General features: G+C 35.9%; 2 protein-coding genes across 3 annotated transcripts; one reads left to right on the forward strand and one right to left on the reverse strand.

The window, feature by feature from the left end:
• Positions 1-14,920: 14,920 nt before the first annotated feature.
• On the reverse strand, positions 14,921-17,434 carry LOC113707474 (uncharacterized). 2 transcript variants are annotated; one of them, XM_027229820.2, is made up of 4 exons: positions 16,416-17,434; positions 16,078-16,251; positions 15,756-15,890; positions 14,921-15,518 (listed from the first exon to the last, which is right to left on the reverse strand). In XM_027229820.2, exons 1-4 carry the CDS (start codon positions 17,007-17,009, stop codon positions 15,417-15,419), a joined length of 1,005 nt encoding a protein of 334 aa, XP_027085621.1. In that variant the 5' UTR covers positions 17,010-17,434; the 3' UTR covers positions 14,921-15,416. The 2 variants fall into 2 exon arrangements, with proteins under 2 accessions (XP_027085621.1, XP_027085620.1); XM_027229819.2 differs by having other exon boundaries at positions 14,921-15,533.
• Positions 17,435-22,437: 5,003 nt separating this feature from the next.
• Positions 22,438-27,338, forward strand: LOC113707004 (uncharacterized). The gene is made up of 8 exons (XM_027229155.2): positions 22,438-22,704; positions 22,817-22,838; positions 24,744-24,800; positions 24,910-24,991; positions 26,088-26,183; positions 26,375-26,499; positions 26,591-26,609; positions 26,816-27,338. The coding sequence occupies exons 1-8, from the start codon at positions 22,605-22,607 to the stop codon at positions 27,029-27,031; spliced, it is 717 nt and encodes a 238-aa protein (XP_027084956.1). The 5' UTR covers positions 22,438-22,604; the 3' UTR covers positions 27,032-27,338.
• The last annotated feature ends 233 nt before the right edge of the window (positions 27,339-27,571 follow it).

The following is a 27,571-nucleotide window of genomic DNA, read 5'->3' on the forward strand; positions in this document are numbered from 1 at the left end:
GAAAGATTCCGTGGTAATGCTGGGGTGGTTGTGACTACATATAACATGGTTGCTTTTGGTGGGAAGCGTTCTGAAGAATCTGAAAAGATCATTGAAGAAATAAGAAATAGAGAATGGGGATTGCTTCTAATGGATGAGGTAAATATATAACTAAAGATGCTTGACATTTTCTCACTTTCATTTGCAGATGGCTTTGTTAAGAGAATATAAGTATTATTGTAGATAATAAATTAGTAAGGGTATTTTTGTAAATAGTTGTTAGGGTTGTATTCCTATAAATATTAGTTGGTCACTCATAATATAGTGACTAGATGTTTTCCTTCCAAGATACCTGTTAACATGGTATCAGAGCAAAAGTCCTAGGGTTAGGGTTAAACATCTAGCAAAATCACTGTTCACGCCGCACTGTTCATCGCGGCACTGTACACGCGTACTGTTCAAGCGTTACTGTTCATGCCGTTACTGTTCACGGCTCAAGTTTTGACCCGTTCTTTCGTTTGACGTGCTATTCGCTATGGTTGAAAGGTTTGTTAATACGGCTATCACTGACCAAGTTGAATCAAGTTTTTCAGCACATGGGTCCCAGAAAACTGTTACTATATCTGAGGAAGATTATGTTAAATTCCTACAGTACCAAGCTACAAATCACGCATCTCTTCCCTCTGCTTCTTTAGCACAAAAAGGTAATGACTCATGGATTATTGATTCCGGAGCTACTGATCATATGTCAGGTACCTCTAAAATTTTTTCTAATTTTCAAGAGTCTACTTCCTTTCCTCATGTTACTTTAGCTGATGGATCTACCACTAAAGTTAAAGGCCTAGGCACTGTAGAAATTAATCCATCACTTCCGCTGTCTTCTGTTCTTTACGTACCCAATTTGCCCTTTAATTTAATGTCTGTTAGTAAGCTCACTAAATTTCTACAGTGCACAGTTACTTTTTCTCCTGATTCTGTTGTCATTCAGGATTTGAAGACAAAGAGGACGATTGGTGGAGGGCATGAGCATAATGGTCTTTACTTTCTCCACTTCAATGGTCCGATAGCATGTCCTGCTACTGTTTCTCCTCTTGAAATTCACTGTCGTTTAGGTCATCCGTCTTTACAAAATTTGAAAAAGTTGGTTCCTACTTTGAGTCAATTATCTTCGTTAGAATGTGAGTCTTGTCAGCTAGGAAAGCATCATCGTGTTTCTTTTGCTCCTAGAGTCAATAAACGGGTTTCTGAACCATTTTTGTTAGTTCATTCTGATGTTTGGGGTCCTAGTCGAGTCACTTCAAAGTTAGGTTTTAAATATTTTGTAGTTTTTGTTGATGATTTTTCCAGAGTTACATGGCTTTATTTAATGAAAGATCGTTCAGAATTATATTCCATTTTTTGTGCATTTGTTACAGAAATAAAGAATCAATTTGGTGTGCCTGTACGTATACTTCGCAGTGATAATGCGAAAGAATATTTTTCCACTCCTTTTAATACCTTTATGACTAAGTCTGGTATTATTCATCAGTCCTCTTGTCCTCACACTCCACAACAGAATGGAGTTGCTGAAAGAAAAATTGGACATTTAATCGAAATTGCTCGAACATTGTTGTTGCACACGAATGTGCCCAAACAATTTTGGAGTGATGCAGTTCTAACTGCATGTTATTTAATTAATCGCATGCCATCTAATATTCTTGGAGGTCAATTACCTCACTCCATTCTTTTTCCTCATGAACCTGTGTTTAAATTGCCTCCTCGTATTTTTGGATGTGTGTGCTTTGTTCATCAGCTTGCTCCCGGGGTGGATAAATTAGATTCTCGTGCTATTAAGTGTATTTTCTTAGGATACGCACGAGCGCAAAAAGGGTATAGATGTTACAGTCCAGTTTTAAATCGATTTTTTACTTGTGCTGATGTTACTTTCTTTGAATCCACTCCATATTTTATCAAACAAAGTATGTCTTGTGAGTTAGACCAGTGTCACTCTTTTTCCTCTCCTGTTTTACCAGTCCCTTCCCCTTTATTACCTGAGTTATCTAGTCCACCAGATTCCATAGCTCGATTATCTCGTCCTCATCTTCAAGTTTACTCTCGTCGTTCCATGGTTGAGAAAGTTCCTGATATGCCACGCACTTCACCAATTAACTCTCACTCTTCAAATCCAGGTATGACGCCCTCCTCTGAGTTAGATCTTCCTATTGCTTTACGCAAAGGTAAGAGACATTGTACTTCCCATCCTATTTCTAATTTTGTTTCTTATTCTCATCTCTCTATGTCATATTCTTCTTTTGTTGCTTCCCTTGATTCTATTTCCATTCCTAAGTCTATTACCTATGCTCTTAATCATCCTGGTTGGAGATTAGCCATGCAAGAAGAGATGTCTGCTTTGGAACAAAATGGTACTTGGGATCTTGTCTCTCGTCCTTCAGGTAAGCCTGTTGTTGGTTGTAAATGGGTGTACACTATAAAAGTGCAGCCTAATGGTTCTATTGATAGATTAAAGGCTCGTCTGGTAGCTAGAGGATTTACTCAGGTGTATGGAGTGGACTACTTAGAAACATTTTCTCCTGTTGCAAAGATTACCTCTGTTCGTCTTCTTATCTCTTTGGCAGCCACTTATAATTGGCCATTGCATCAGTTGGATGTGAAAAATGCATTTCTGCATGGAGATTTGGAAGAAGAGGTATATATGGAACAAACTCCTGGATTTGTTGTTCAGGGGGAGAATCCGCGGTTGGTTTGTCGTTTGAAAAAATCCTTATATGGATTGAAACAGTCTCCGAGAGCTTGGTTTGGCCGGTTTAGTAGTGTTGTCATGGAGTTCGGTCTGACAAGATGTGGAGTAGATCATTCTGTATTTTATCGGCATTCTAATGCTGGTAAAATTTTATTAGTTGTTTATGTGGATGACATTGTGATTACAGGTGATGATGTTGTGGGGATCCAGAAGCTTAAATCCAATCTGCAGGCAAACTTTCAGACAAAGGATTTAGGTCATCTACAGTATTTTCTGGGTATTGAGGTAGCTCGGTTTAAATATGGGATTTATTTATGTCAAAGGAAATATGTACTCGATATGTTGAGTGAAGTTGGGATGTTAGGTTGCCGACCTGTGGATACTCCTATGGATCCCAATGTGAAATTAGCAAGAGATCAAGGTGCATTACTTGATGATCCTAAGCAATATCGAAGACTTGTGGGTAAATTAAATTATCTCACTGTAACGAGACCTGACATTTCGTTTCCAGTGAGTGTTGTGAGTCAATTTCTTGATACCCCTCGTACTAGTCATTGGGATGCTGTTATACGGATTCTCAGGTATCTTAAGAGTGCTCCTGGAAAAGGGTTGCTGTATCAAAATCATGGACACGCTGATATTGAAGGATATAGTGATGCAGATTGGGCTGGTTCTGCCTCAGATCGAAGATCGACTACAGGATATTGTGTGTTCGTTGGTGGTAATTTAGTGTCGTGGAAGAGTAAGAAGCAAACAGTTGTATCCAGATCAAGTGCAGAATCTGAATACCGCGCTATGGCTCACACTGTGTGTGAGTTGGTTTGGTTGAAAAGCATGTTACTTGAACTTGGGTTTGAGCATAAACAGCCTATGAATTTAGTGTGTGATAATCAGGCGGCTGTTCATATTGCGTCTAATCCAGTGTTTCATGAAAGGACAAAACATATTGAAGTTGATTGTCATTTTATTCGAGAGAAATTGCTTGACGGGGTCATCAAGACATCTCATGTACCGTCTGTAGATCAATTGGCTGATGTGTTTACCAAGAGCTTAGGGGGCTCTAGGGTGAAATACCTTTGTAACAAGTTGGGTGCTTATGATATATATGCTCCAACTTGAGGGGGAGTGTTAAGAGAATATAAGTATTATTGTAGATAATAAATTAGTAAGGGTATTTTTGTAAATAGTTGTTAGGGTTGTATTCCTATAAATATTAGTTGGTCACTCATAATATAGTGACTAGATGTTTTCCTTCCAAGATACCTGTTAACAGGCTTGATTATGAATTTGTTATGCCTTTGTTATATGTTGTTTCCTTTCTCTAATTTGATGCTCTTTCAGGTGCACGTGGTACCTGCTCACATGTTTCGGAAGGTCATCAGCCTCACTAAGTCTCACTGCAAATTGGGACTGACTGGTAAGAATTTAGCTAATGAGTTATTCTGCCTTTGTAATGTCTGAATCAACACATGAAGTGGGAAGTGATGCAAGTCATCTATTGTTGAATTGTAGCTACACTTGTGAGAGAGGACGAAAGGATCACAGATTTGAACTTCCTTATTGGCCCCAAGTTATACGAGGCAAATTGGTTGGATTTAGTGAAAGGCGGATTCATTGCAAATGTACAATGTGCTGAGGTCTGGTGTCCGATGACAAAGGAGTTTTTTGCGGAATATTTGAAGAAAGAAAACTCCAAGAAGAAGCAGGTTTTTTGTGTGCAAGATATGCTTTTCTTTTTCTACTCAAGAAGTTGGCTAACATAACTTGAGATAAATGGTGTGAAACGATATTTATTTCAAGTGTGTCATTAAGGAGAAAAGGAGATATGGAACTTACTCAACCAACATTCTTGAGAAAAGATGAATCATATTGTCAACAATTTGCTGGTTGTCATGAGTGATAATCAGCCAGGGAATAATGAAATCTTTCTTGTGTGAAAAGAAAGCATTTTACTGGCCAGATATATAAATTTTTGACGTATGGTGGTTCTTTTCTTCACTCTTCCATATAAATTTACTTTAAGAGGTTTGATCTCTGCTACATGTGGATAATCAATAAGGTTTTCTATTTAAGTTATTGAGCTTGAGTGAATATGGTACCTTAACATGATGCAAACTTTTGGAAGGTGTTGAATTCTGTCAGTTCAGTTTCTTTATTTCTTTCTTTTGAAACTTTAGATCCATATTGTTTTTGTACCTTATTAAAGAGGAACAAAGTCACAAACTCATACTACATACTTCAGTATTTAGTAGTTTCTGATTTATTCTGGAAGTAGATTTTGTTCTGTATTAGTGAACTGGACGTTTTGTTTTTGGCTATTGACTTGGTAATATTATATGTTGCTTTATTTGTTTGCCTGAAATATTCATTTCCAATTTTTTCTAGGCACTTTATGTCATGAACCCAAATAAGTTTCGGGCTTGTGAGTTTCTGATCCGGTTCCACGAGCAGCAGCGTGGCGATAAGATAATTGTTTTTGCCGACAATCTTTTTGCTCTTACGGAGTATGCAATGAAGCTTAGGAAACCTATGATCTATGGTGCTACCAGGTTTGCGTTGTTTTGCTGATTACATGCTTTTATTTTGCTTCAACTTTTAGTGACAGTGAATATATGTTGAATGCAGCCACGTTGAAAGGACGAAGATTCTTGAGGCATTCAAAACTAGTCGCGATGTGAACACTATCTTCCTTTCTAAGGTATGCTACCAAATAATGAAATTCATCATTGCAGTTTGTGTAGTCATGGAGATTATTTTCTGTATTTGTCTGTGATTATCCTTGAGCAGATGTAAACTTTTACTATAGGGAAAATTTGCATGTTGGATACCACATTTTGAAGTGAACATAGGTTCAAAAGTTAGTTGAATTGCCAAAAATAAAAAATATTAAAGAGTTAATTGAATCAATTGTATGTGACTCTGAATTTTGATACTAATCAATGGAGATCATACCTCTATTGACAGGTAGGAGATAACTCAATTGATATACCAGAGGCGAATGTGATAATTCAAATCTCATCACATGCTGGTTCGAGACGTCAAGAAGCTCAACGACTTGGACGTATTCTCAGGGCCAAGGTGCTGTCTGTAGTTGAAAGATATGGATTCTATTCTAGTTCTATTATGCTTGTGGCTTTTGTCACTTTACCATTTGCATCCCTTCCGTACGTTTAATTTTATTAACAGTTACATGTAAACTTATGGCATCCCTTAAGATACGCCAATTTTCTTCCTGCTCCTTAGATGTTAGTCAGGATTTCAGATTTTATTTACAGTTAAATATAAGCTGATGGCATCCCTTAAGATACCTTAACCTTCTTCCCGCTTTATGTATTGTGGAGGAATTTCTTCTATGACAAAATAAAAAAGAATTATTTTTGAAACACCGTACATAATTAAAGTCATTTTATCACTATTGTGAGTTTGTTGAGCATGAGCTTTGGAAATTGGAATCTGCTATGTGAGTGCACAGACCTGATTAACTACTTGGTGACATATGTCCATTTATACATCTTCTGCTCCATTGTTAGCAAGTTTGAACCTATTAACTAATGGGTAATGATTTTGCTAAGTTTGCTTTTGGTTTGACAGGGACGGCTTCAAGATAGGATGGCAGGGGGTAAAGAGGAGTATAATGCATTTTTCTACTCTCTTGTTTCTACAGATACACAAGTGAGTTAAATCTTCTGCTAATCAACACGTCCTAACACTCTGCTGAACCTTACTGGTTGTAAGCATATATGGGGGTTACTGGTTGTTCACTTGCTGTTGCATTCCTCAGTCTATGGGATTTTTTTGTGATTTTTGTTTGCCTTATCTTAATTCAGGAGATGTATTACTCAACAAAGAGGCAACAGTTCTTGATTGATCAAGGTTACAGTTTTAAGGTAAAGCTTTCTGGCTTACCGATGTAACTTTTATGTTTCTGGCATCTCTATATTTGTGGATTTGAATATCCTTATTACATGACTCTGTGATTTTGTAAGTTTTTTTTTATTCTAATCTGCTTGAAGTACAATTGCTTTTGAATTGCGACTTCAGCTTTGTTCATGAGTAATTAGTTTCTTTGCAGGTCATCACCAGCTTGCCCCCTCCTGATTCAGGGCCTGAGTTGAGCTATCATCGTCTTGATGAGCAACTTGCACTTCTTGGAAAGGTTTTTCTCCTTACTCTCTCTATGAGACATTGTTTCCTCGCAAACAACATTGTAGGCATTGATGTTCTTTCTGTCTCAAAAAGGTTTTGAGTGCGGGTGATGATGCTGTTGGTTTGGAACAACTAGAAGAAGATGCAGATGGCATGGCCCTCCAAAAAGCCCGTCGATATGCTGGATCTATGAGTGCCATGTCAGGAGCAAGTGGGATGGTTTATATGGAGTACAAGTATGGTCACTTTCAATGCATAACTTTTGCTTGTTGTACGGCATAAGTTTCATGAATATTATCTAATACATGATGCACTTACTTGGCAAAGTCCTGGGGAGAAGAATAAAGAGATTCTAGTTTGACAAGATAATATTCTTCTAAAATGCAATTTAGGTTTTGAGACGGAGTGAACAAGTATTCATTGCAACACAAATAAATGTGAAATCTGGGACTTGATGATATTATAGAACCATATTAGCTTAGTTTCATGACACTAAGTTGCTCTATGAGCTAACAACAATGCAATTGACCCGAGATATAATGTGGTCAAACATATTTCCGGTTGCTAGTAAGTATAGGTACTCATATTTGTCCGCTTTTGATACATTTGGAACGTGTCATATGATCAAGCAACGGGTGTCCGTTTCTCAATTTGTTGAATTCCTCAGTTTCTCAATTTGTTGAATTCCTCTCGCGTCTTGAACTTTCTGATCTTATTCGTCTCCATGGTAGCCTGCTATGTGTTGCAAATGAAAACCCTTGACGATCTCTTCACTCTTTCTGCTACAGTACTGGACAGAAAAGACCTGGGCATGGTATGAAGAGCAAGCCAAAGGATCCAGCCAAGAGACATCATTTGTTCAAGAAGCGCTTTGGCTAAGCAGACGACTAAACCTTCTGAATGTCTTCTGCAACCATCATGTACCCTTGGTGGTGGTTATTTGCTTTGATATCCGTATTTGAGAAGGTGACAGAAGCAGGCATGCAGAGAGAGGCATTTATGCCCCTTTTGTGTATTCATGACGACAATTTTGTGACTACCTAGTGAAAAGAACTAATAACAAGAAGGTCGTGTACGTAGATATATCAAGCTTTGTAACAGGGAAGAGATCACATATGATTTTAAGATTTCGTAAAATGTGGCATGAAGTTCTGTCCATTGTGCTGGGTCAACAGGAAGCATTCAGTCACTAATGTACCATGCGAGAAAGTTTTACTGTTAAAAAGGCATTTCTTTCGCTCTCGTTGACTGATTTTGCTGCACATCAGTTTGATGTAGACACACGGTGGGTGATGGGTGATTTTTCTGAACTTTGGTCAATTTGTCCCCTGCAGGGCCCCACTGGAACAGCAGTTTGGTGTTGGCGTGATTGTTGTGTTTCCTCAGGTGCAGAGTACTAAACCTTAAAATTCCCCTTCCCCTTCAATGGACGGAGAAGGAAAAAAAAAAAAAAAGGATCCCGCAACCTTGGAGTGCCACAACATCAGAGGTAGTGGGTTGGTTTTGAACTTTTGTGTCTTGAGTGGGACTGAAAAATCTGCATCTGGTTGAAAAAAGTCGTACCATTTGAACTGCGAGCAAAGCACGTAAGCTGGGAAGTCAATAATAATGGCACATGGGATATCTGGAGGCTGTTAGTATTATTACTCTTGGTCATTGCGCATGGACGAAGTTTTTGGGTAATCAAATTCTACTTGCTTTTGCAGGTCCCCCCTATAGGTACATTTGTCCCACATCGGGGTTGGGGTTGGGTTTGGGTTGGGATATAAGTCCCTGGGATTGCCTCAAGAGTTGCCGGCTTTTGAGGTTAATTCTGGGATTAGGTTTATAAAACAACAAAAGTCTGATTCAGGCTGTTGAAAAAAAATTCTACTTGCTTTTTTCTTCATGGGCAATAATTCATTGCACGAAATCTGATTGCTTCCTTCCGATTTACGCCAAGGCTAACTAGTTTGAAAACGTCCAAGAATGCAAAGTCAAACCCCGCTGCTAGGTTTTCATGTGAAAATGTGTTGTTTCTGATATTTCAACTTTACATTCATTGTAAAATTAATGGCCAGACCAAGAGAGGAAAAATGCACTTGCTAAAGATTTACAGCGAATATGGTTATTGCAGCATTGCGCTATGTTTGGATTGCTGAGTTTTCATGGAGAAAATGTTGAAATATTTACCTAACATGTTTCTCAATAATCTTGTATGAGAAATAATGAGTTGACCTTGACCTTGTATGATTTTCAATCATGTCACAGATCCCATTTCTTCTTCTGCGTCATTCAATTTTCACAGTTAACCTGCGGCTCTTAATCTTCCCGAAGTGTGAAGCTTTTTACCAAGGTGGTAAGTTAAAGATAATGAGTTGACTTCACAAGGCAAGACAATTTGTCGAAGGCCTTGTTTCTGCCATAAATAAAATCAAGAGCGAAACATACCTTCTAACTGATGTCCGTCATCACTAGAAATCTAGAATGGTTAATGTCTTGCTGACCTAAACATCCATTACACCTCTAAGATACGGCTGCAAATTTTCCTTCCACGAACTCAGCAAGGAATGCAAAATATTCAAGTAAACATGAATATACTGCGCAACATTACGACTAACTATTGGTTTGCTGCTTCCAAACAAGCAGTTGGGATCCTCTGTGCCATTACTCGGTACCAAATTCAGTGTCAATCCCATTAATTACGTGATGATAGAAAAAATTTAAATAAATAACATATGACAAATTAAATAAATAGGACACTTGGCATAAATATAAAAGTGACATTGAAAAAGTGGCACTGAGGATCCCGTGTGCCAAACAAGTCGCTATAAGTTGAGTTCAATCTCCATTTTTTCCAAAAAAAAAAAAAAAAAAAAACAAAGCCGCCAGCAACAGATTAGGCAGCTGTGTCTGAAGTTGGTCATAAAAAGACGACAAAACTGGCACAGAAAATTCCTAGCAAGCAAAATAGGTCTTCCCCGTGTCGTGTTAGAAAGAGTTGTCCCTCTCTCTTTCTTTATCCTTTCCTTCCGAAAGATGACCTTTCTTGTACTATGCTATCAGATGAATGATGGTTCGAAGTTTTACCAGATCGTTGCGTTCACTCTTGCGCTTTTCATCCTTCCCTTTTTCCCTTGAGAAACATGAACTTACTTGCTCACATTGGTTTCGCATTTTACTGCACCCTTCATTCATTCTTACCCTCTTTGATGTTTTCCCTTTTAAGAAACAACTTTCCTTATTATCAAAAAAGAAACAACTTTCCTTTGAAAAACTGAAAGCGAACCCAAATGATGTTTGTCTTTTACGGATTCTCGAGACGATGGGAGTTGCATTGCAGAGACCTAGGGACTTTTTAGCGTTTGACTGCTTTTGGGACATTCCTTGCGCTTCAGGCTCAAGCATATTGCATGCCCTATGGATGAATTAGTACTAGTGTAGTGTACTACCCTCTCCAGCCCCCCTCACAGAGAGGTACTAATTATTCTGCCTATCTGTTACTGGAAAAGAAAAAGGTGGATGTTTTACCAAGCAAGGCAAAGATTCACTTGCATAATAGTAGTATAATGAAATAGACCAAATTCAGGACTCCTTGTGTAATCTTCTGGTTTTTTAAACGTAAAACACCAGAAAGAAAGAAGAGAGAGTTTGAGACACCATAAAGCATAATAATTGCCCTTTTTTTTTTTTTCAACATAGATTCAATTCCAGTCCCCTTCATAGTGGAGACAAGAAGAATAGAGAATTATTTGCAGTAAAGTAGGACTAAGTGTGTGTGGGGCAAATTATAGAAAGTTTTCGACAGAATAACTGTACGTTTTGCTCTGATGTACCCATCTTTAGGTTTAGTCAACCGGAAGCCATCTCTATTCACCATTCTGCAAATTTTACAGGCTTATGCTGAGTAGGACACAGAAATGGCAAATAAGACAAAGAGAAAGCCAAATTTGGAGCTGTTGGATGAATCCGGATTAGTTTTCTCACCAGTATCCGACAGCAGTTCCTTCTTATCTTGAGTTCCGTCATAATTCATTTCAGAATCTTGGAGAACTTGTTGAAATGCCATATTGTCAATCTGATGTAACCAACTGCGGTGAGCTCCTACAAGTCAAAGGAAGCAGGACTACTGTGTCGTTGACTGAGAAATCCACAGCCTCATCCTTGCTTGGAATTGGATGCTTCTTTTTTAATTATGTGTGAAAAGAGCAATCTTGATGATCACATTGTCTCTACTGTTTAAAATATTTTCAAGTGAAGGACTGAAATGCTTGTGCTAATATTTTTTGAACGTATTACCTCGAAACAAAACCCTTTCCTGCAAACTTAAGTTTAGGCTACATTATTGCTTCTTTCTCAAAGATTCTCTGTTTTGCTTAATTTTTCATCATCATGATTCATGAGTTGAGGATTACTTTAGACACTCGAAAATAAAGGTCCAAGCAAAAATAATGTACTACCACTCGTGCGCGTGTACAAACAAGAAGGTATGATTGTCCCTCTAATAATTGTTAGGAAAAACACTAAAAAAAAAAAAGTGTTGAAGAAACTGTGAATTCTTCCATGGAATCAGAATAACACTACTTTTATTGGACTGAATAAAAGGACATGCCAGATGAGAACTTTATCAATCCCTCATTTCGTTGCGGCATCTTCCCCTGCCCCAGAGAGCAAAAACTTGCACATATAGTTCTCGCCTATCTTTTTTCTATTAATTTTATCAGCCAATCATCAACTAATATGTAGGAGAGCAATGACAGGACATTGAAGTACTTGTATAATATACAATATGAATATGAATTTCTGTCTATACTGTCCTGGTCAAATGAGTAGCTTTGGAATCAATATTGTTATTTGTTAGTTGGGAGGCTGATGATCAAATAAAAAAGAATTCTTTTCCATTTTGCTCTCCCCATTAACTGAGACGGATCTGTCCCTTTCTGATCAGATACACTTGCAATTTTATGATGATATCAAGAGAAGGAAGTCATAACACAAAAACTGTTCTACATGATTAATTCAAGACCAAATTAAAGCATATCAATAGCTGTGAATGGATGGGATTCGTTTATTTCTATTCCCTTTTCAGACTTTTGGGGATTCCTCTTTCGGCTTCACCGCCAGTGTTCTATCATAGGTGTCAGTTGGAGCAAGAAATATTTGCTTAAATGGTCATAGCTTTTGGCACTCATTTTACTGATTGACGACGCCAAAATACTTTTTATAAAGGGAAGGGTCATCCTATTATTAATGGGTAAAACTGTGTCTCAAAGTTGATATCCATTATTATTCTTAGCTTGTTAAGGGTGATTCCAATATATTTTTGTGGCAAGGTTTCAGCTTTCAAGACAAAGAATCTCTTTTCTTGCTAAAGGCATCGCATTTTAAACCATGCAAAAAAAAGCCTTCCAAAAAAGCAAATAAAAGTAGTGTTGAATTCGACAGAACCCTGTATAATGCAGGGTTAAATGCCAAACGTTCAGGATTCCAGCAGCAGTGTGATTTGATCATTTTAGGGAATGAGCAAAACACGACCATCAAAGTAAAGTTGGAACCCCGGCTTAGATTGCAAACTCACGGAGCTGGCATTCAATTGCCCGACTATGATGCCAGCCGGTGACATCGTTTTTTATAGGTTCGTTAGAAACGAATGAAGGAAAAATTCTCCTGCTTTTTTTTCTTCTTCCAAAATTGCTAGAACATCGCAGAAAGCTACGCAGCACACGCTCCACCAGGACCTCAGGCTAATTGCAAACAATCATGATTATGACCACAATGATTTGACAGCAACAAAAAGGGCTGAAACAAGTATAGTCGTTATATTATATAGGAAGTACTCAGGAAACTGTCTCCTAGCTAGATCATAGGCTTTGAAATTCCTTGACTAAGTTCTGATTGGGCTGATGAAGGTCCCATGTCCTGCATATGCCTTCCATAAAGTGTTTGAAAGCATATTGTTATTGTTTATCTTGCATTAAGAGTCCTCTAGTTTTTATTTTTTTGGCCAGATTTGGTTATGAGGCTGTATAATCATGTGGAAAAACTATAAACATCAAAGACTGCATTACTGTTCGTTAAATGAAGAGAAAACCAATGATGAAGTTAAAGAAACTGATTAGTGCAGCACAACATCACAAATTGGTTGCAGTAGTCAACATGAGGAACCAAATTGGTGGCTGCACTGACTGTGAGATGAACAAGTGGACATTTTTCTTTTTTGCTCCTTTCATAATTAGTGTACATGTACGCTTAACCGCAGTCACTCACTCACTTCTAATATCCAATAGAAGAAGCAGAAAGCGATAGATGGAATATTGTCCGACTCTGGAGTTCACTCTTTTCTTTGTAGTTTACCAGAGAAGTTGTGAAACTCAGACCACCAGATTTTTTAGATCATAAAACATGATGGTACTCCATAAAAAGCTCCATTAATCTCAGCCAATTAGTACAACCCATTGGGCATCAAGAACTCTCCACTTCACTAGAAAATTTTGTTGCCTCATTTATGCGTAGAATAAATTCAATTTTATTCTTAATTTACGCAATGCATACCGTGATGAAGTCGGGAAAGCGAAAGATGATTGGGTGTCAATTGTCAAAGAAAGAGAAGTGTTGTAGGAGTAATGTGGAATTCGGTAGTTGATCAAGAAATATCTTTGGGTAACATCTGCATCAAATTAATATTACACATAAACGGTGACCAAAGAAGACAGCTTTTTCATCTTGAGCCAAATTGCCCAACAAATTGAGTTTGAAGGAATATTATTGAAACACAAAAAAAAAACAACCACAGTGTTGTGATATCTTCATGCAAGTGGCAGAGTATAGTTGGTAGTGTTTCAGGAATCGCCTCTGCAACTTCTGTGCTATTGGACGCAGCAAACCTCTTCATCATTCAAGATTGCGGATACTTGCCAGTCCTGCAACTTGATTCAGGTCGCTGCTCTTCATCCAAGGCAGCATTAATTTATACAATCCGCTGGACAGCTTTATCACTTGAGTCGATAGCCTAATAATTAACAACTTTCGTAGCAAGAAACAAGCTTTCCAAGGCAGAATAATGGCATGGAGTACAAATTATTTTGCCTTCTTTGAATCCAACTGAGTTTAAAATAGAGAGGAGGACAAAGGGAGAAAAAAAAAGGACCAAAGGCAATAGAGCTACTTTGTACTGAAGAACTGTTCGAAGTAGTTTCACATGTTTTTCTTTCCTGCAATTTTGATTTTCCGAAGATTTGAACTTTGGCCTTAATTACGTAATCCCAGAAAATATCAAGACGAAGTGAAAAAGAAAAGCGGGGGAAAAAAAAACAGAGGCTATATTAAATTAAAAACCTTGATCTTTTGTTAGTGAAATGAATTCAAAGATTGTTATGCCCTGGCTGATGGTTGATAGGTATATTTTAAACGATTTAGTAAGCAAAGTAAATGGTATGCGTAGAGGAGGATCTAGGCATTCTATACAGCAAGATTCCGCTACAATCTGTGCTCCCAAGAACACAAAAAGATCTTAAGCACCATATGATTAGTTTAATGACTCGCTGAAGTAGAGGGCGAACCCCTTTCGACTGTTCATCATCATATGTAGCAATAAGAAAATGTAGTCAATCGAAACAATATATTCCCCTTTTTTAGTCTGTAGAACATCGATTCTGATTCTGCAATCGCCATTGCAGGGCAAATGAATTCGATGATGATATTAATCATATTAATTATCAACGAACGAAAATCCTAAAAGCAAGATTGAAGCTGGGGAGTCCCGGTCGTACTGCTGCATGTGTCTTTTAATTTTTGCTTTGGGAGACTGTTGGAACAAAGTGAAGAATAATCGAAAATTTGCTCCAATTAGAGATCTCTTTAAGATAATCTGGTAGTGGCTCAATAATCCCAACTTTCATACATGTAAAAATGGTAGTAGAATCAACCATCAAGCTAACTTTTCAAACCACTAATTGGCTGTGAAATACTTCCAGGCTAGGGTGGTTCTGATTGAAACTAAGGGCTGGGGGGGCGTCTTCTTGCCCAAGCTCAAATGTGATTTCTTGCATGCATGGCCTCGATCTCGATATAAAGTAATTTTGCGTGGAATATTCACATAATATTGAAGTGAAACTATGAAAGCATATTACAGACCAACGGAAAAGAGACAGTTGACGAACTGTTCTACAACATTATTCGGGGAAATGGAGCAATCATTCATCACCCTATTTACAGATTGAGATATGATGATTGAAGAGCCAAAAAAAAAAAAAGCAACGAGATGCGCATGGCACTATTAACTACATTAAAATTCCTGCAGAAAATTACATAACTAATTATATATAACTTAAATGTCATAGCCTTGCTGAATGGTGAAGACTCCTCAGTGCTGCCTAATTAATCTTTTAAACCCCATATTAACTTCAGCAGTCAGCATTACACCTAACCTTTTCTTGTTTATTGAGTAAACGCCTTCTGACTCTCTTTTGCTCCTACAAGCTTTTCCTGGTCGTGTGAAATCAACTTAACCCTCCCTACTAATTAATAAAAGCTTTAGCAGCAACATATGACCAAAGCCGTCATCATCAGTCCATCAGTAGCTGTAATATTGGCACTGTGCGGCTGCTGCTGATCCCAAGTTGTTGTAAAATATTTTTGTTGATCTCCCTACTGCTGACCCTTCATCATCTTCTTCCTGAAATCCCTCAGTCTGTATTAAGTCAATCAATCGTCGATGAAACTATTGTTAAATTAGAAAATATATATATACACAATGGAATTTTAAATTCAAGATTAAATTGTCACTCATTCGCACAAAGTTACTATCGGTAAATAAAATATGGATTGAAAGTGGGCAAGTCCAACTTGGGATAATACTTTAGTTGTATTATTAACTATGCATTAAAGATCATGCGGAAGAGAATAATATTACCCAAAGATCATCTTCGTCTTCATATCTAGTACTTGTAAACATGGATGCTTTGGGAATCTCTACAGCTTCATCATTACGTGCAAACCTGCCACGTATCCTCGGTCGATTGTCGGCCAGTGTCTTCCGGCATGCATACTGCAATATTCGAGAGCATCACAAGAAGAGCAAGACACCAAATTAAGTTTACCATCCACATTTTCACCGTACCTAATTATTATTAATTAGCATGATGATCAGTGTAACTTTTTAAATGATGCTAACTGTTATGATCTCACTGTTCGAAGCTTTGCGAACTGATAAACCAAGAAAAAGGCACTCTTACCTTAATTGTCTTGTTGAAATTTCTCTGGTTTCTTTTCGCTCTGTACCTGTGAATCCTTTCTTTCCTCTCTTCTGCACTATAGCGTCCCACTTTGAAGTTTGCTTCCTCCAGGAATGACCCGTCTGTAGAAAGTGGGCTCGAAGACAGAGTATTCTTAGATGGGGTATTGTGCACCTTCACAACAAAAGAGGAATTAGTCGTTTATTCTCAAATATAGTATACTAAGTATGATTTTTTTTACACCAGGAAAAAAGAAATTGAAAAAACAGAGCAAATTTTGTTTGCTGCATTCAGTACAAAAAGGTGCAAATAGCACGTTCGAATAATTGTAAGATTACCTGTAAATCTCCGGTGCTGCAAACCCTTCTCATTTGACCAGTAGATAAGTTGTTTTCAGGAGGATTCATGACTTGGGACTGCATATTTGGAGACTCCATTAGGCTATCAAACCTCTGGTGGAAAAAAAAGTTGGGCTTGCCATCAAAGGAGTTACTACTGTAACTCCTCTGCATCAGCTTAACCACATTATCAGCAGTATTGTTCTGAGGCACGAACGGATTGTTAAAGGCAGCAATGGTTTCTAAGGGGACTTGATATTCCTCTGTTTTAATCACCTCCAGGAGAAAGTAATCTGAATCATTTGCATTTGGGAAATTTTGGGCCGATTGACAAATTGAGAGATTTTCAAGCTGATGACTAGGTGGTGAGGATGAGGAAAGAGCAGATGCAATTTGGTCAAGAGAATAGGTTGTTTCATCGGCAGAGTTGTTTTCTTGAATTCTATTACTATTAGTATCGTTATTATTACGGTTATTAAGGCTGTCTTCAAAGGTTTGGAAGAAATCATGCTGAGGATCGACAGATGAGTCGGAGAAAGGAGAAAAGGGGTCAGAGAAAAAGCTGTTATCAAAGACGAAGAGATCAGAAGCCATTGTTGAGTCGTTGACGCTATGAAAAATCACTCTGGGGAAAGCTCTCTATTTAAAGAGAAGAGGTTTGCAGCCTAAAGGAGGATGGCCCCTTGTGGAAAAGGGAGTCAATACAAGTTGTTCGAAGCGAAGACAAAAGATGGCCAATTAAGGACACTGCGGAGGCTCTGCCTTTCTTTTTCTTTAATCAGAGCTGTTGTCCACAACTGAGGAAGATGACAAGAATCCCATTTCTCTCTCTCTCCTTTCTCTTATAGCTTTCTCTATCACACGCTAACGAAAGAGAGTTGTGAGTGAGTTTCTGAAGTACCACTAGAAAAGCAACTCAATCCCTTCTCTCTTTCTGTGAGGAAGAGGCCAAATGAAAATAGGACTCCCCACCCAGGCCTGGCCTCAAAATGTTCAGAAACAGAACAGCTGAAGAAGACCAGAGCACCGGAGTTTATACAAGGCATTATTAAGAGGAAATCTCCAATTAAATCCCTCAACTTCGTCTTATTTTTGGAATTGAAAAACCAGTTACTTTAATGTCATGCACCCTTTAGGTTCTGTTTGGTTTCTTCATATGCAAAAACTAGTGTTGGTATGACCGTATGGCAGGTTTTCTCTATTACTGTACAATTGTAACGTCAAACAAACTTGTTTTAGCTGTGATATGCGAAATCAGCTTCAACAAGTCATTCCATTGTCCATCTTTCTCGAGTAATAGCAGTATCCTCAGCACTTTCCGTGCTAAAAATATGTACCGTTGGAGCTTGAGGAGTTAAATTTGCTGTGTCTTGAGAGAAATTTGAAGCTTTATTCTTGTTCTGTCCAAATTTGAATTAGAAATATGTAGTAATACAGATAAATGTTTAGGTATTGTAGTAATCAGATACATTATGCAGGAGGGGAAAATTTTATGCAAATTTCATTGAATGGAGGAAGAAGTTTATATTCCTCACTCAGAATGCCAATGCTTCCACAGTCATTCAGTTTGTAATGCAATCGAAGTGTTGCTTTAAGCCTTTTAACTACACAATCTTGTTCTACTTGTGGATTGATCATATGATCACGAATTTTGAAAAGCATAATAACTACAAATATGCTCAATTTTATAGCAAAATTGGAAAGGAAAAAGAAAAATATTACTCAAAGAGAAAATAATAAGTATTCTACAATGTAATGAACAATAATGGTCGTAGATGCAACGCGACAAATTTTGCTCATAGTAATTAACCAATCGTTTTGGAAGTATTAAAAAAAAGGACACTTCATAAAAATACTACAACAGCAATTAAAGTGGCGGAGAGCTCAGCTGATAATAGTAGGTGATGACGAGTTTATTCAAAGTAATTTAACACGTTGAAAAAATAACAAAGATGACAATGGTTAAAGTTATGAAATACTTACAAGTGACGGAAGTTTTACAACACAATAAAACACGTGATTTTGAAATACGAAAACCAGGAGTATTAAAGTTGTGACAGAAGTGCTATAATATAACGTATTGATAATCATGAATATTTAAAAATGCCTAGACAAAGTATAGATAGAATTATTTCATCTGTTAAATAAATACAAGTGTCAAAACATGACAAAGATTTAGCCTTGTTATCTCACTATCATTTCAAATTCATCATTTTTCCTTTAAATGGAAAACTAAAAGAAATTAGTTTTGATACTTCATAAGACGCTGAATTTATTAAAAGATTAGAAAAAAAATATTAGAGAGGCTAAACATGTTTTTCAACTATCTTTTGATGTTTATGATTAAATACTACTGCAATTTTTTTTTTTAAATGCTCTAAAACAACCATCAAAAAGGAGTTATGTCTTGATACTAGGTGTTATTGGATTCTCTCATCTCAAAGCTCAATTTAAGTGGTAAGACTTTCTCTGGTACTTCCTAACACCTTTCCCCTTCGCATTGAATTGTACTGAATTCGTTTGGATTGACTTTTTTTGGAAATTTTTGTTAAAATATATATACGTGAAGTAAAAAAATGATTAGAAAATATATTCATGAAATGAGAAAAATTTTGTTTGGAAAACGTATGAGTGTTAAAGGGTTTTCCTAAACTGGATCACATCATCGACCTTTCATTGGATAGAGTTGTTGTAATTGAAATTAAATATTTGTTTGGATTGTAAATTATTTGAGATATTTTTACTGTAGCACTTTTTGTGATGTGATGTATGTGAAATAAAAAAGTAATTGGGAAGATAAAAAGATGTATTGAAAATTGTAATGGTGATGTAAGCAAATATATTTGAAGAAATAACTAACTATCCAAACAATTGAGCGTTATTGGACTCTCCCATCCTATAGCCCAGCACAGCTGATGGAACGAGGTTTTCCTTCACATTCATAATTTAACACTTTGCTGCTTCCATGATCAGATTGTATTTAGCCTTCATTAGTGAAATTAACTCTAAAGTATTTAGGCTTAATGTATGGAAAACCAAACGTGGCCTTAGTTAAATTACCTCTAAAGTGTTTAGCCTTAATGTATGCCATGGAAAACCAAAGGTGGCCTTAGTTGGTAGTTTTCCGAGAAATTGCTAAATTCCAAGACGGTGAAATTATTTCTTTATACATCTCAATGTAAAGTATTTAGCCTTAATGTATGGAAAACCAAACGTGGCCTTAGTTGGTAGTTTCCCGAGAAATTGCCGAGTTATGGGTTACGACTTCAAAAAATCTTGGTACCGTTGTCACTAAGAAACTCCACGGAAGCTTGACTTGCTTCGATTTGGCAACTATAAGGAGTAACTCCATTTTGTATCCCTAAATTTGTATCACTCTTTCATTTTATACTTTAAATTTTAATTTTAAATACTTTACATTTTAAACTCTTAATTTTGAATATTTTACATCCTAAACTCTCAAGTTTGCCCCATTTAAATCCAATTAAGGATTATATTGGCAAAAATTAATTAAATAAAAGGCAATAAAAATTAAGGAATAATTGCAGAAACCTGCCCTGAGATTTCTGACATTTGCACTGACCTCCCCTCTAGGTTTAGAAATTGCATTCACCTCTCATGAACAGTAACAATTTGTTGCAGAAACCTCCCCGACAGCTTTTGTAGAAGTGAGATAAGAAATTTCTTCCAATTTTGCCCTATTCTTGCTTGACAATTATTATTTGCTTGACAATTGCTTAACTAATTATCTAATTAGTTAATAGTTAAACTAATTAACTATTAACTAATTAACTAATTTCTATTTATCTAATTGACTAATTAACTAAAGCTATTGTCTGTCCGAAACTAACAAACTATTTGCATGTTAAACTAATTAACTGCTTAACTAATTAACTAATTAATTAACTAACTAATTAACAAACTATTTGCATGTTAAACTATATACAGTACGCATTACATATTTAAAGCATCGGCTCTTTATGGGTATTTTACTTTCAAATATTTAATTTATGATAAAAACATCAATGTTTGTAAGTAAAATTCAAAAAGTGTTACAGTAATATTCTTACAAAAAGGGAGGGGCATAGGGCCATAAATTAAATGTTTAAAATTAAGAATATTGATATTTTTTGTAACACTTTTTGAATTTTACTTACAAACATTGATACTTTTATCATAAATTAAACGTTTGAAAGTAAAATACCTATAAAGAGCCGATACTTTAAATAGGCAATGCGTACTGCATATAGTTTAATATGCAAATAGTTTGTTAATTAGTTAATTAGTTAAGCAGTTAATTAGTTAATTAGTTTAACATGCAAATAGTTCATTAGTTTCGGACAGACAATAGCTTTAGTTAATTAGATAAATAGAAATTAGTTAATTAGTTAAATAATTAATTAGATAATTAGTTAAGCAGTTAATTAGTTAATTAGTTTAACATGCAAATAGTTTGTTAGTTTCAGATAGATAACAACTTTAGTTAATTAGTTAATTAGATAAACAGAAATTAGTTAATTAGTTAATTAATTAGATAATTAGTTAGTTAATTAGTTAAGTAGTTAATTAGTTAATTAGTTTAACATGCAAATAGTTTGTTAGTTTCGAGCAAACAACAGCTTTAGTTAATTAGTTAATTAATTAAGCAGTTAATTAGTTAATTAGTTAATTAATTAAGCAGTTAATTAGTTAATTAGTTAATTAATTAAGCAGTTAATTAGTTAATTAGTTAATTAATTAAGCAGTTAATTAGTTAATTAGTTTAACATGCAAATAGTTTGTTAATTTCGGATAGACAACAACTTTAGTTAATTAGTTAATTAGATAATTAGATAAACAAAAATTAGTTAATTAATTAATTGAATAATTAGTTAGTTAATTAGTTTAACATGTAAATAGTTTGTTAGTTTAGGATAGACAATAGCTTTAGTTAATTAGTTAAGTAATTAATTAGTTAATTAGTTTAACATGCAAATAGTTTGTTAGTTTCAGATAGACAACAACTTTAGTTAATTAGATAAACAAAAATTAGTTAATTAATTAATTAGATAATTAGGTAGTTAATTAGTTAAGCAACTAATTAGTTAATTAGTTTAACATGCAAATAGTTTATTAGTTTTGGATAGACAACAGTTTTTGTTAATTTGTTAATTAGATAAATAGAGATTAGTTAATTAGATAAACAGAAATTAGTTAATTAGTTAATTAATTAATTAGATAATTAGTTAATAGTTAATTAGTTTAATTATGCAGAAATAGTTTGATTAGTTAATAATTATTAACAATTAGATAATTAGATAATTAGTTAATAGTTAATTAGATAATTAGTTATTAATTAATTAGATTATTAGTTATTTAGTTAATTAATTAATTAGTTAAACTATACAGAAATAGTTAATTTAGTGTAATTTTTATTAACAAATGTTTTGTTGGGTTTGATGAAAGTACTCATCACATTCATTTGGTAAAATTAAATCATGTCAGGGGTACTTTGGTAAATTGACCCACTTTTGCCTATTAAATTGCCTCCAACTTTTGATAGGGGAGGTCAGTGCTATTTCAAAATTGATAGGAGAGATCAATGCTATTACTATAAAAGTCAGGGGAAATTTTTGCAATTATCCCAAAAATTAATGATAATGTACTATTTTGTTTCAACTATGATCTTTTAGCTTTTTTGACCATTTTGAGCACATTATTATTTATTTACTTAGTCTCAATTACTAATATTGCTAGTAAAATTAATTTGATAAATGATTGTGTAAATTAATGATAATGTATTGTTTTATTTTTGTTATAACAGTTTGATACCTTATGATTACTTTCAGTATATTTTCATTAATTTGTTGGGTCTTTCATGTAATTTTACAAAAGCTGTCATTGACAGGACCTAAATAGAATACATTTAAGAGTTTAAGGTATAAGGTATTCAAAATTAAAAGTTTAGAAGGCTAAGTGTTTAAATTTAAAGTTTAGGATAATGCGAGAGAATACAGCAAGTTTGGGAGTGAAAGGGAAAGTTGTCCAACTATAAATGAGGTGAGGAAGCGTCCTCCTTTTTGACTTCCACTTGCAGAAACGCGTCTCGGTCAATGAAAAATCCTCTTCATCTACATCTAAGCCAGTAGAAGGGAAGTAAAATCCTAGGGTTTCATTGATTGCTGAGCGTGAGAAGAGAACAGTTCGAAAATGGCATCGCAGCAGTATATGGATAAGATGCAGCTCCGCCAGAACTATCGCAACCTCTGGCACACTGATCTGATGAGGGCAATTCAAGCTGATCCTCCTTGTTCGTAAATTTTTTTCGGTTTCCTCTGTTTTATCTCAATTGATTTATTTATGCATGCGAAATGTATAAATTTAAGCATTAATATTTGATTTTTTTCACGTTTACCTTGCAGATTGCTGCTTCTCTCTTTGGTGGTACGCATACTGATTGGTCTAATTTAACTGTGCTGTTCAATGTTGAGAAGGATCGCGTCAAAATTGTGCCTCGCATTAAATTTTATTTTCTTTTATTATTAATATTTTTTCCTGTGGATGAGCTTATGGTTTTGTTGTGATTTTGGGGACTCGATGCTATTGCGTTGACTTTGCTTGACTAAGTTAGTCCATGAAAAATCTAACTGTGCTTTAGGTTGTGTTTGGATTGCATTTTCCGTGATTTTTCATAGAAAATTTACTGTAGCGATTTGATGTATGCGAGGGAAAAAGGTAATAGGGAAATGTGATCACGGAAAACGACGTAATTTTTCGACGGAAACTGGCAATCCAAACAAGGCCTTAGTTTGTGGTGAGAAGCTGGTGTGATTTGTTATAATGACATCTGAAAACTGCATTTGCTTAATTATTTAAATGAGAGTATGCGAGATTTATTCTGTTATTGTCTGAGATCTTTTCAATAGATTTGCAAAGTTCTAAGTGATCTTGCGGACTTGTACACAATATCAATTGTTGAAAACAAAAGGATTTCAATTAAGATATTGTAGTTCAGAGAGGGGTTGGGGGCAGCCAGGGAAGGAAGGATGGGGAAGGATGAGATGATTGGAAGCTAATGATTCAAACTCTGTTTAATAATATGCCACACAAAAGTTAAGGCTCTGGTCTAAACTAGTATCCACAGAGTTAATGCCCTCTGTTTGGTTCAAACTCAGATAAGTCAGAGTTTGTTCCAAGTTTATCTGGAACTAGTAATGTGTGTGTTTCATTGCGGGTGCACTTCAGGTCTATTTGATTCATAACATTAGCAAAGGTGATAATTCATATTATAACCTGGAACGAACTTATTGTATTGTATCGTGAACTTAACTTCTCAGACTTGTTTTAGGTTCATCTTGAGTTTTTCCTTTTTGTCTAGATTGAAATACTTTTTCCCATTGTCCATCATGTTCCCATTTTCTTATATATACTATTTTTAATTAATTTTTTAATTATATGCCTCAAGTTTGACTTTTGCCGTGAACATGACATGTCAATTTAAGATAACTAATTGTGCTACCATTCTGAGGCCTCATACTTAATTGGCTTGCATTTATACTGCCTGTTTTTTGAATGCTCATGTGAGTGCTTCCCCTTGTTGTAGTTTTAAATCAAAGACTTGTTTAGTATCTTCTGGTCAAAGCTTCATTTGGAATGACCTGGCTAAGTAGATCTAAGTATTGTGGAATTGCAAATGCTATGGTATTGCAAATGCTCAAAGGTCTGGTAAAGAGTTTAATTTTGGTGGAAGCTGTTGGAATCTATAATTTAGGATGACTTAGTCAATGTTGCAATAGGTTACGCATCTTTGTGAGAGGTCAATAGTTTGCCTCATGATGCCTGTCCCCAGCTGCATCAAAGCTTAATAAAACATTTAATGTATCACCTGATTGATGTACAACTGTCATGTCAAGGCCTGAAATCTATTGCTATAGCCTGAGTCCTACTTGCTAAGGCTGGCTAGGTGAGGTAAAATTTCCTTCAAGGGAATTCTGAAACAATCTCTCTCTGTAGGACTTTTTAAGAATAACCCAATGTTTCAAGGGTGTATGATGTACTGTTCTTCAGTCAAGTATCTTTGCATGCTTGGAAGAAATCTTGAATATGATAAATTTGCTACTGGAATAAAAATGATTTTGATTGTGCATTTCATGTGTAGTATAGATGCAAGCTAGAGTTGGTTAAAAGTATAGATGCATTTCATTTTTTATTACCATTTGGTTTTGGTTCTTCGCATCAAATAGAATTTGTTTTGGTTATCTACTCATTTTATTGTCTACAATCCAGCGAATTAGTATTTCTTTTTGTTGCTGTAAAATTAATCATTTTTTAAAAATTTTGAAATTGCAGTGCGCCGTGTGTATCATATTTGCTGCGTAAACGAGCTCTCTACAATGATATGTCAAGGTAATTGAAGATCTGTTTGCTGTAGAACTCCCAAAATGACTTTAGTTTTAATTTTAGTGTTGGCTCTCTCTCTCTCTCTCTCACACACAATTTTTTATTTAATATACAGGTATGTGTGCTGTGCGGGTTATATGCCTTGCAGTGGTCGGTGTGGAGAAAGCAAATGCCCTGAATTGTGCCTTGCCACTGAGGTACTTGAACGACTGGTTTTAGTTTAGTATTAGTCTTTTAATGTGACATTTGATGGGAATCTTATATTCCTTTCATTTGCGAACCTTAGAACTTGGTAAATATGGATTTTAGATGTGCCCCAGGGGGGATTTCAACAGGAATTTCTGATGGCTTCTTATGGAATTAGCCAGAGATGGGAGGTTATTGTCATCTTTTATGAAGCAATTTTAGGGGACAAACCCTTACGATGTAGACAATGCTAGTAGCCATTCTGCAATATATTTGATAATGTTTCCTAACTTCTATACATTCCTTTGCTCTTCAAACTGAAAAGGCATAGTGGGTTTTTGCCTGCAGGTCTTTGACTATTGGTTTTGCCCTCTTTTACACTAAAAAGGCTCTGCCTGTAAAATTATTTGTTTCATGGATCTGATCAAACGTCGGCTGCATTTGGATTGGTCACTTTTTGAAAAACAAGATTTTCATATACAATGGTACAGTAATACACAAACAAAAACAACCACAAAAATACCAGAAAAAACTTCAAAAATTCCCAAAAAAAAAAACCAAAAATAGCCTCATCTACAGTTAAAAAGTTTTTCACTTACATTGCTACAGTAAAATATTTCAAAAATATCCTCAAAAATAGCTAATCCAAATGGAGCCGTCATTTTTTGTCAGAACTTTTTTTTGTTGGGAGGGGGGGGGAGGTGGTTATTGGAGGTAAATGAGAATGCTTGATTCCATCAGACATCTTTCTCTTTTGTTCATAACAAATAATGCCTAATTCGTCAATTTGCTCCTTAAGTTATTATCCTAAGTGCAACATACTCTGGATTCTGAGTTTGCTGCAGAAATTTTATTTAATTGGTGATTGGTCAAAGCATGTTTTTAGAGTCATTTAAACAATAACCTATTGAATGTGTCGTTCATTCAAGAAAGGAGAATCAGCTCTTGTTTAGTCTATCAATATCTATACTAAGTGTACATTCTTGAGCTGCATCTAGATGGCACTTTCACCAGTATTTACGCACTGTCATTTTATTTTTCTGCTTGGATTTGTTGGTTTTAATGTGCTTTTAACTACGTTATAATTCTTCTCTGTCAACTTTCCAGGTTTTCCTGTGCTTTGCAAATTCAGTTGCTTCTACTCGGTTTTTGTTGCAAGATGAGTTCAATATACAAACTACACAATGTGATAATTGCATTATCGTAATCTCTCTCTCTCTCTCTCTCTCTCTCTCTTACACACACCCTCTCTGTATGTGTGCACACGCATGCTCACGCGTTTATCTCTGTGTCTGCATGTGAGTGAGTGATGCCTTTCATTTGTGTTTCTTATTGTGATTTTGAGTTGATGACATAGCTATCTGGTTTTTATCATTTATGTTTCTGTGGCCTAGGGGTTCATGTTCTGCCTTTCACAACTTGCTTGCATATTTTCGATTGTGGCAATGATTGTTGGAAGTGATGAAATCTCGGAGGCCTCGCAGTTGCTTTCCTGCTTATCAGATTTGGTCTACTGCACGTAAGATTTTTCAAGTCCTCTTCTAATCAAAGCTTTCGAAGTCAATTCTCAGGAATTGGTGTTGATCATCTTTGTTACTTTGGTTTTGCAGGGTCTGTGCGTGTATGCAGGTATGCAGACGATGGACGAATTGAACGTTTGATTAATTTAAAATGCTTTTCAATTTCCATGATTTGATTCCTTTGTTGATGGAGTTGAAAAGAACCTCTATTCTTTTGCTTCAAAAGATTTTGGAACTTCCAATGGTCGAACAGAATTATTTATCTGCTTGCTATTTCTTCCCTTTCTTATTTCTATCGCACACGATCCATGGCAGACACAACACAAGGTTGAAATGGACAAACGGGATGGTAAGTTTGGTCCTCAAGTTATGGCAGTGCCACCTGTTCAGCAAATGTCACGCCTTGATCAGGCTTATCCACCCACCGTTGGATATCCTCCTCCTGCATACGGGCAACCTGCTGGTTATCCACCTCCTCAAGCTCAAGGCTATCCTCCTCCTGGTTATCCGCCTGCTGGCTATCCGAAGTGACCTCCTTCCCAGTCTTGTCAACTCCTGCACTTCAAATTTGGTCATTGGGGGCGTGCATTTTTTCAGTCATAGGTTGTACTCTTATTCTGCCGTGTGCTGGTCTTTGCCATGTACATTGTGTTTAATTTTCTACTTTGCCATTGTTCTCCTTCCCGGACAACTAACTAGCATATTTTAGCTGCATGATACCTGCCAACTTGATCTGCTTTAAGATAAAAAGCAGTTATATTTGTCTTTTGTCACTTACAAAAGTTTGTTTTCAATGTATTCATGAATGTGTCTATATTAATTAAAGCCTTTTGCTGCACTTGTCACTTAAAATGTCATTGGTGTATTGTCTCATTCTTAACCACCAGCCGTTGGGCTGGTAGTCACCACCCAAGCATTAAAGCTTGGTGGCATTAAAAAATTTAGGCGGATGCGTAGTGCATCCGTCTGATCTGGTCTAATAGTGGTTCAGTTTTCTTTGGACTATCTTTGATCCTCTTCACGTTCTCTCCCTTCCCTTATTGTAGAATAGTATATCGTATTGATAAAAAA

The sequence above is a fragment of the Coffea arabica genome, chromosome 8c (genome assembly GCF_036785885.1).
Source record: "Coffea arabica cultivar ET-39 chromosome 8c, Coffea Arabica ET-39 HiFi, whole genome shotgun sequence".
Taxonomy (NCBI): domain Eukaryota; kingdom Viridiplantae; phylum Streptophyta; class Magnoliopsida; order Gentianales; family Rubiaceae; genus Coffea; species Coffea arabica.

What these genes read in the sequence shown, in the direction of transcription:
- LOC113707474 (XM_027229819.2), bottom strand. Translation starts at nt 17,009, where the DNA reads ATGGCTTCTGATCTCTTCGTCTTTGATAACAGCTTTTTCTCTGACCCC. An exon ending in GCAGCACCGGAGATTTACAG is followed by an intron (nt 16,252 to 16,415) that starts GTAATCTTACAA and finishes TTTGTTGTGAAG; the next exon opens with GTGCACAATACCCCATCTAA. An exon ending in AAGACGAAGATGATCTTTGG is followed by an intron (nt 15,534 to 15,755) that starts GTAATATTATTC and finishes GACTTAATACAG; the next exon opens with ACTGAGGGATTTCAGGAAGA.
- LOC113707004 (XM_027229155.2), top strand. Translation starts at nt 22,605, where the DNA reads ATGGCATCGCAGCAGTATATGGATAAGATGCAGCTCCGCCAGAACTAT. An exon ending in AATTCAAGCTGATCCTCCTT is followed by an intron (nt 22,705 to 22,816) that starts GTTCGTAAATTT and finishes TTTACCTTGCAG; the next exon opens with ATTGCTGCTTCTCTCTTTGG. An exon ending in TGCTGCTTCTCTCTTTGGTG is followed by an intron (nt 22,839 to 24,743) that starts GTACGCATACTG and finishes TTGAAATTGCAG; the next exon opens with TGCGCCGTGTGTATCATATT.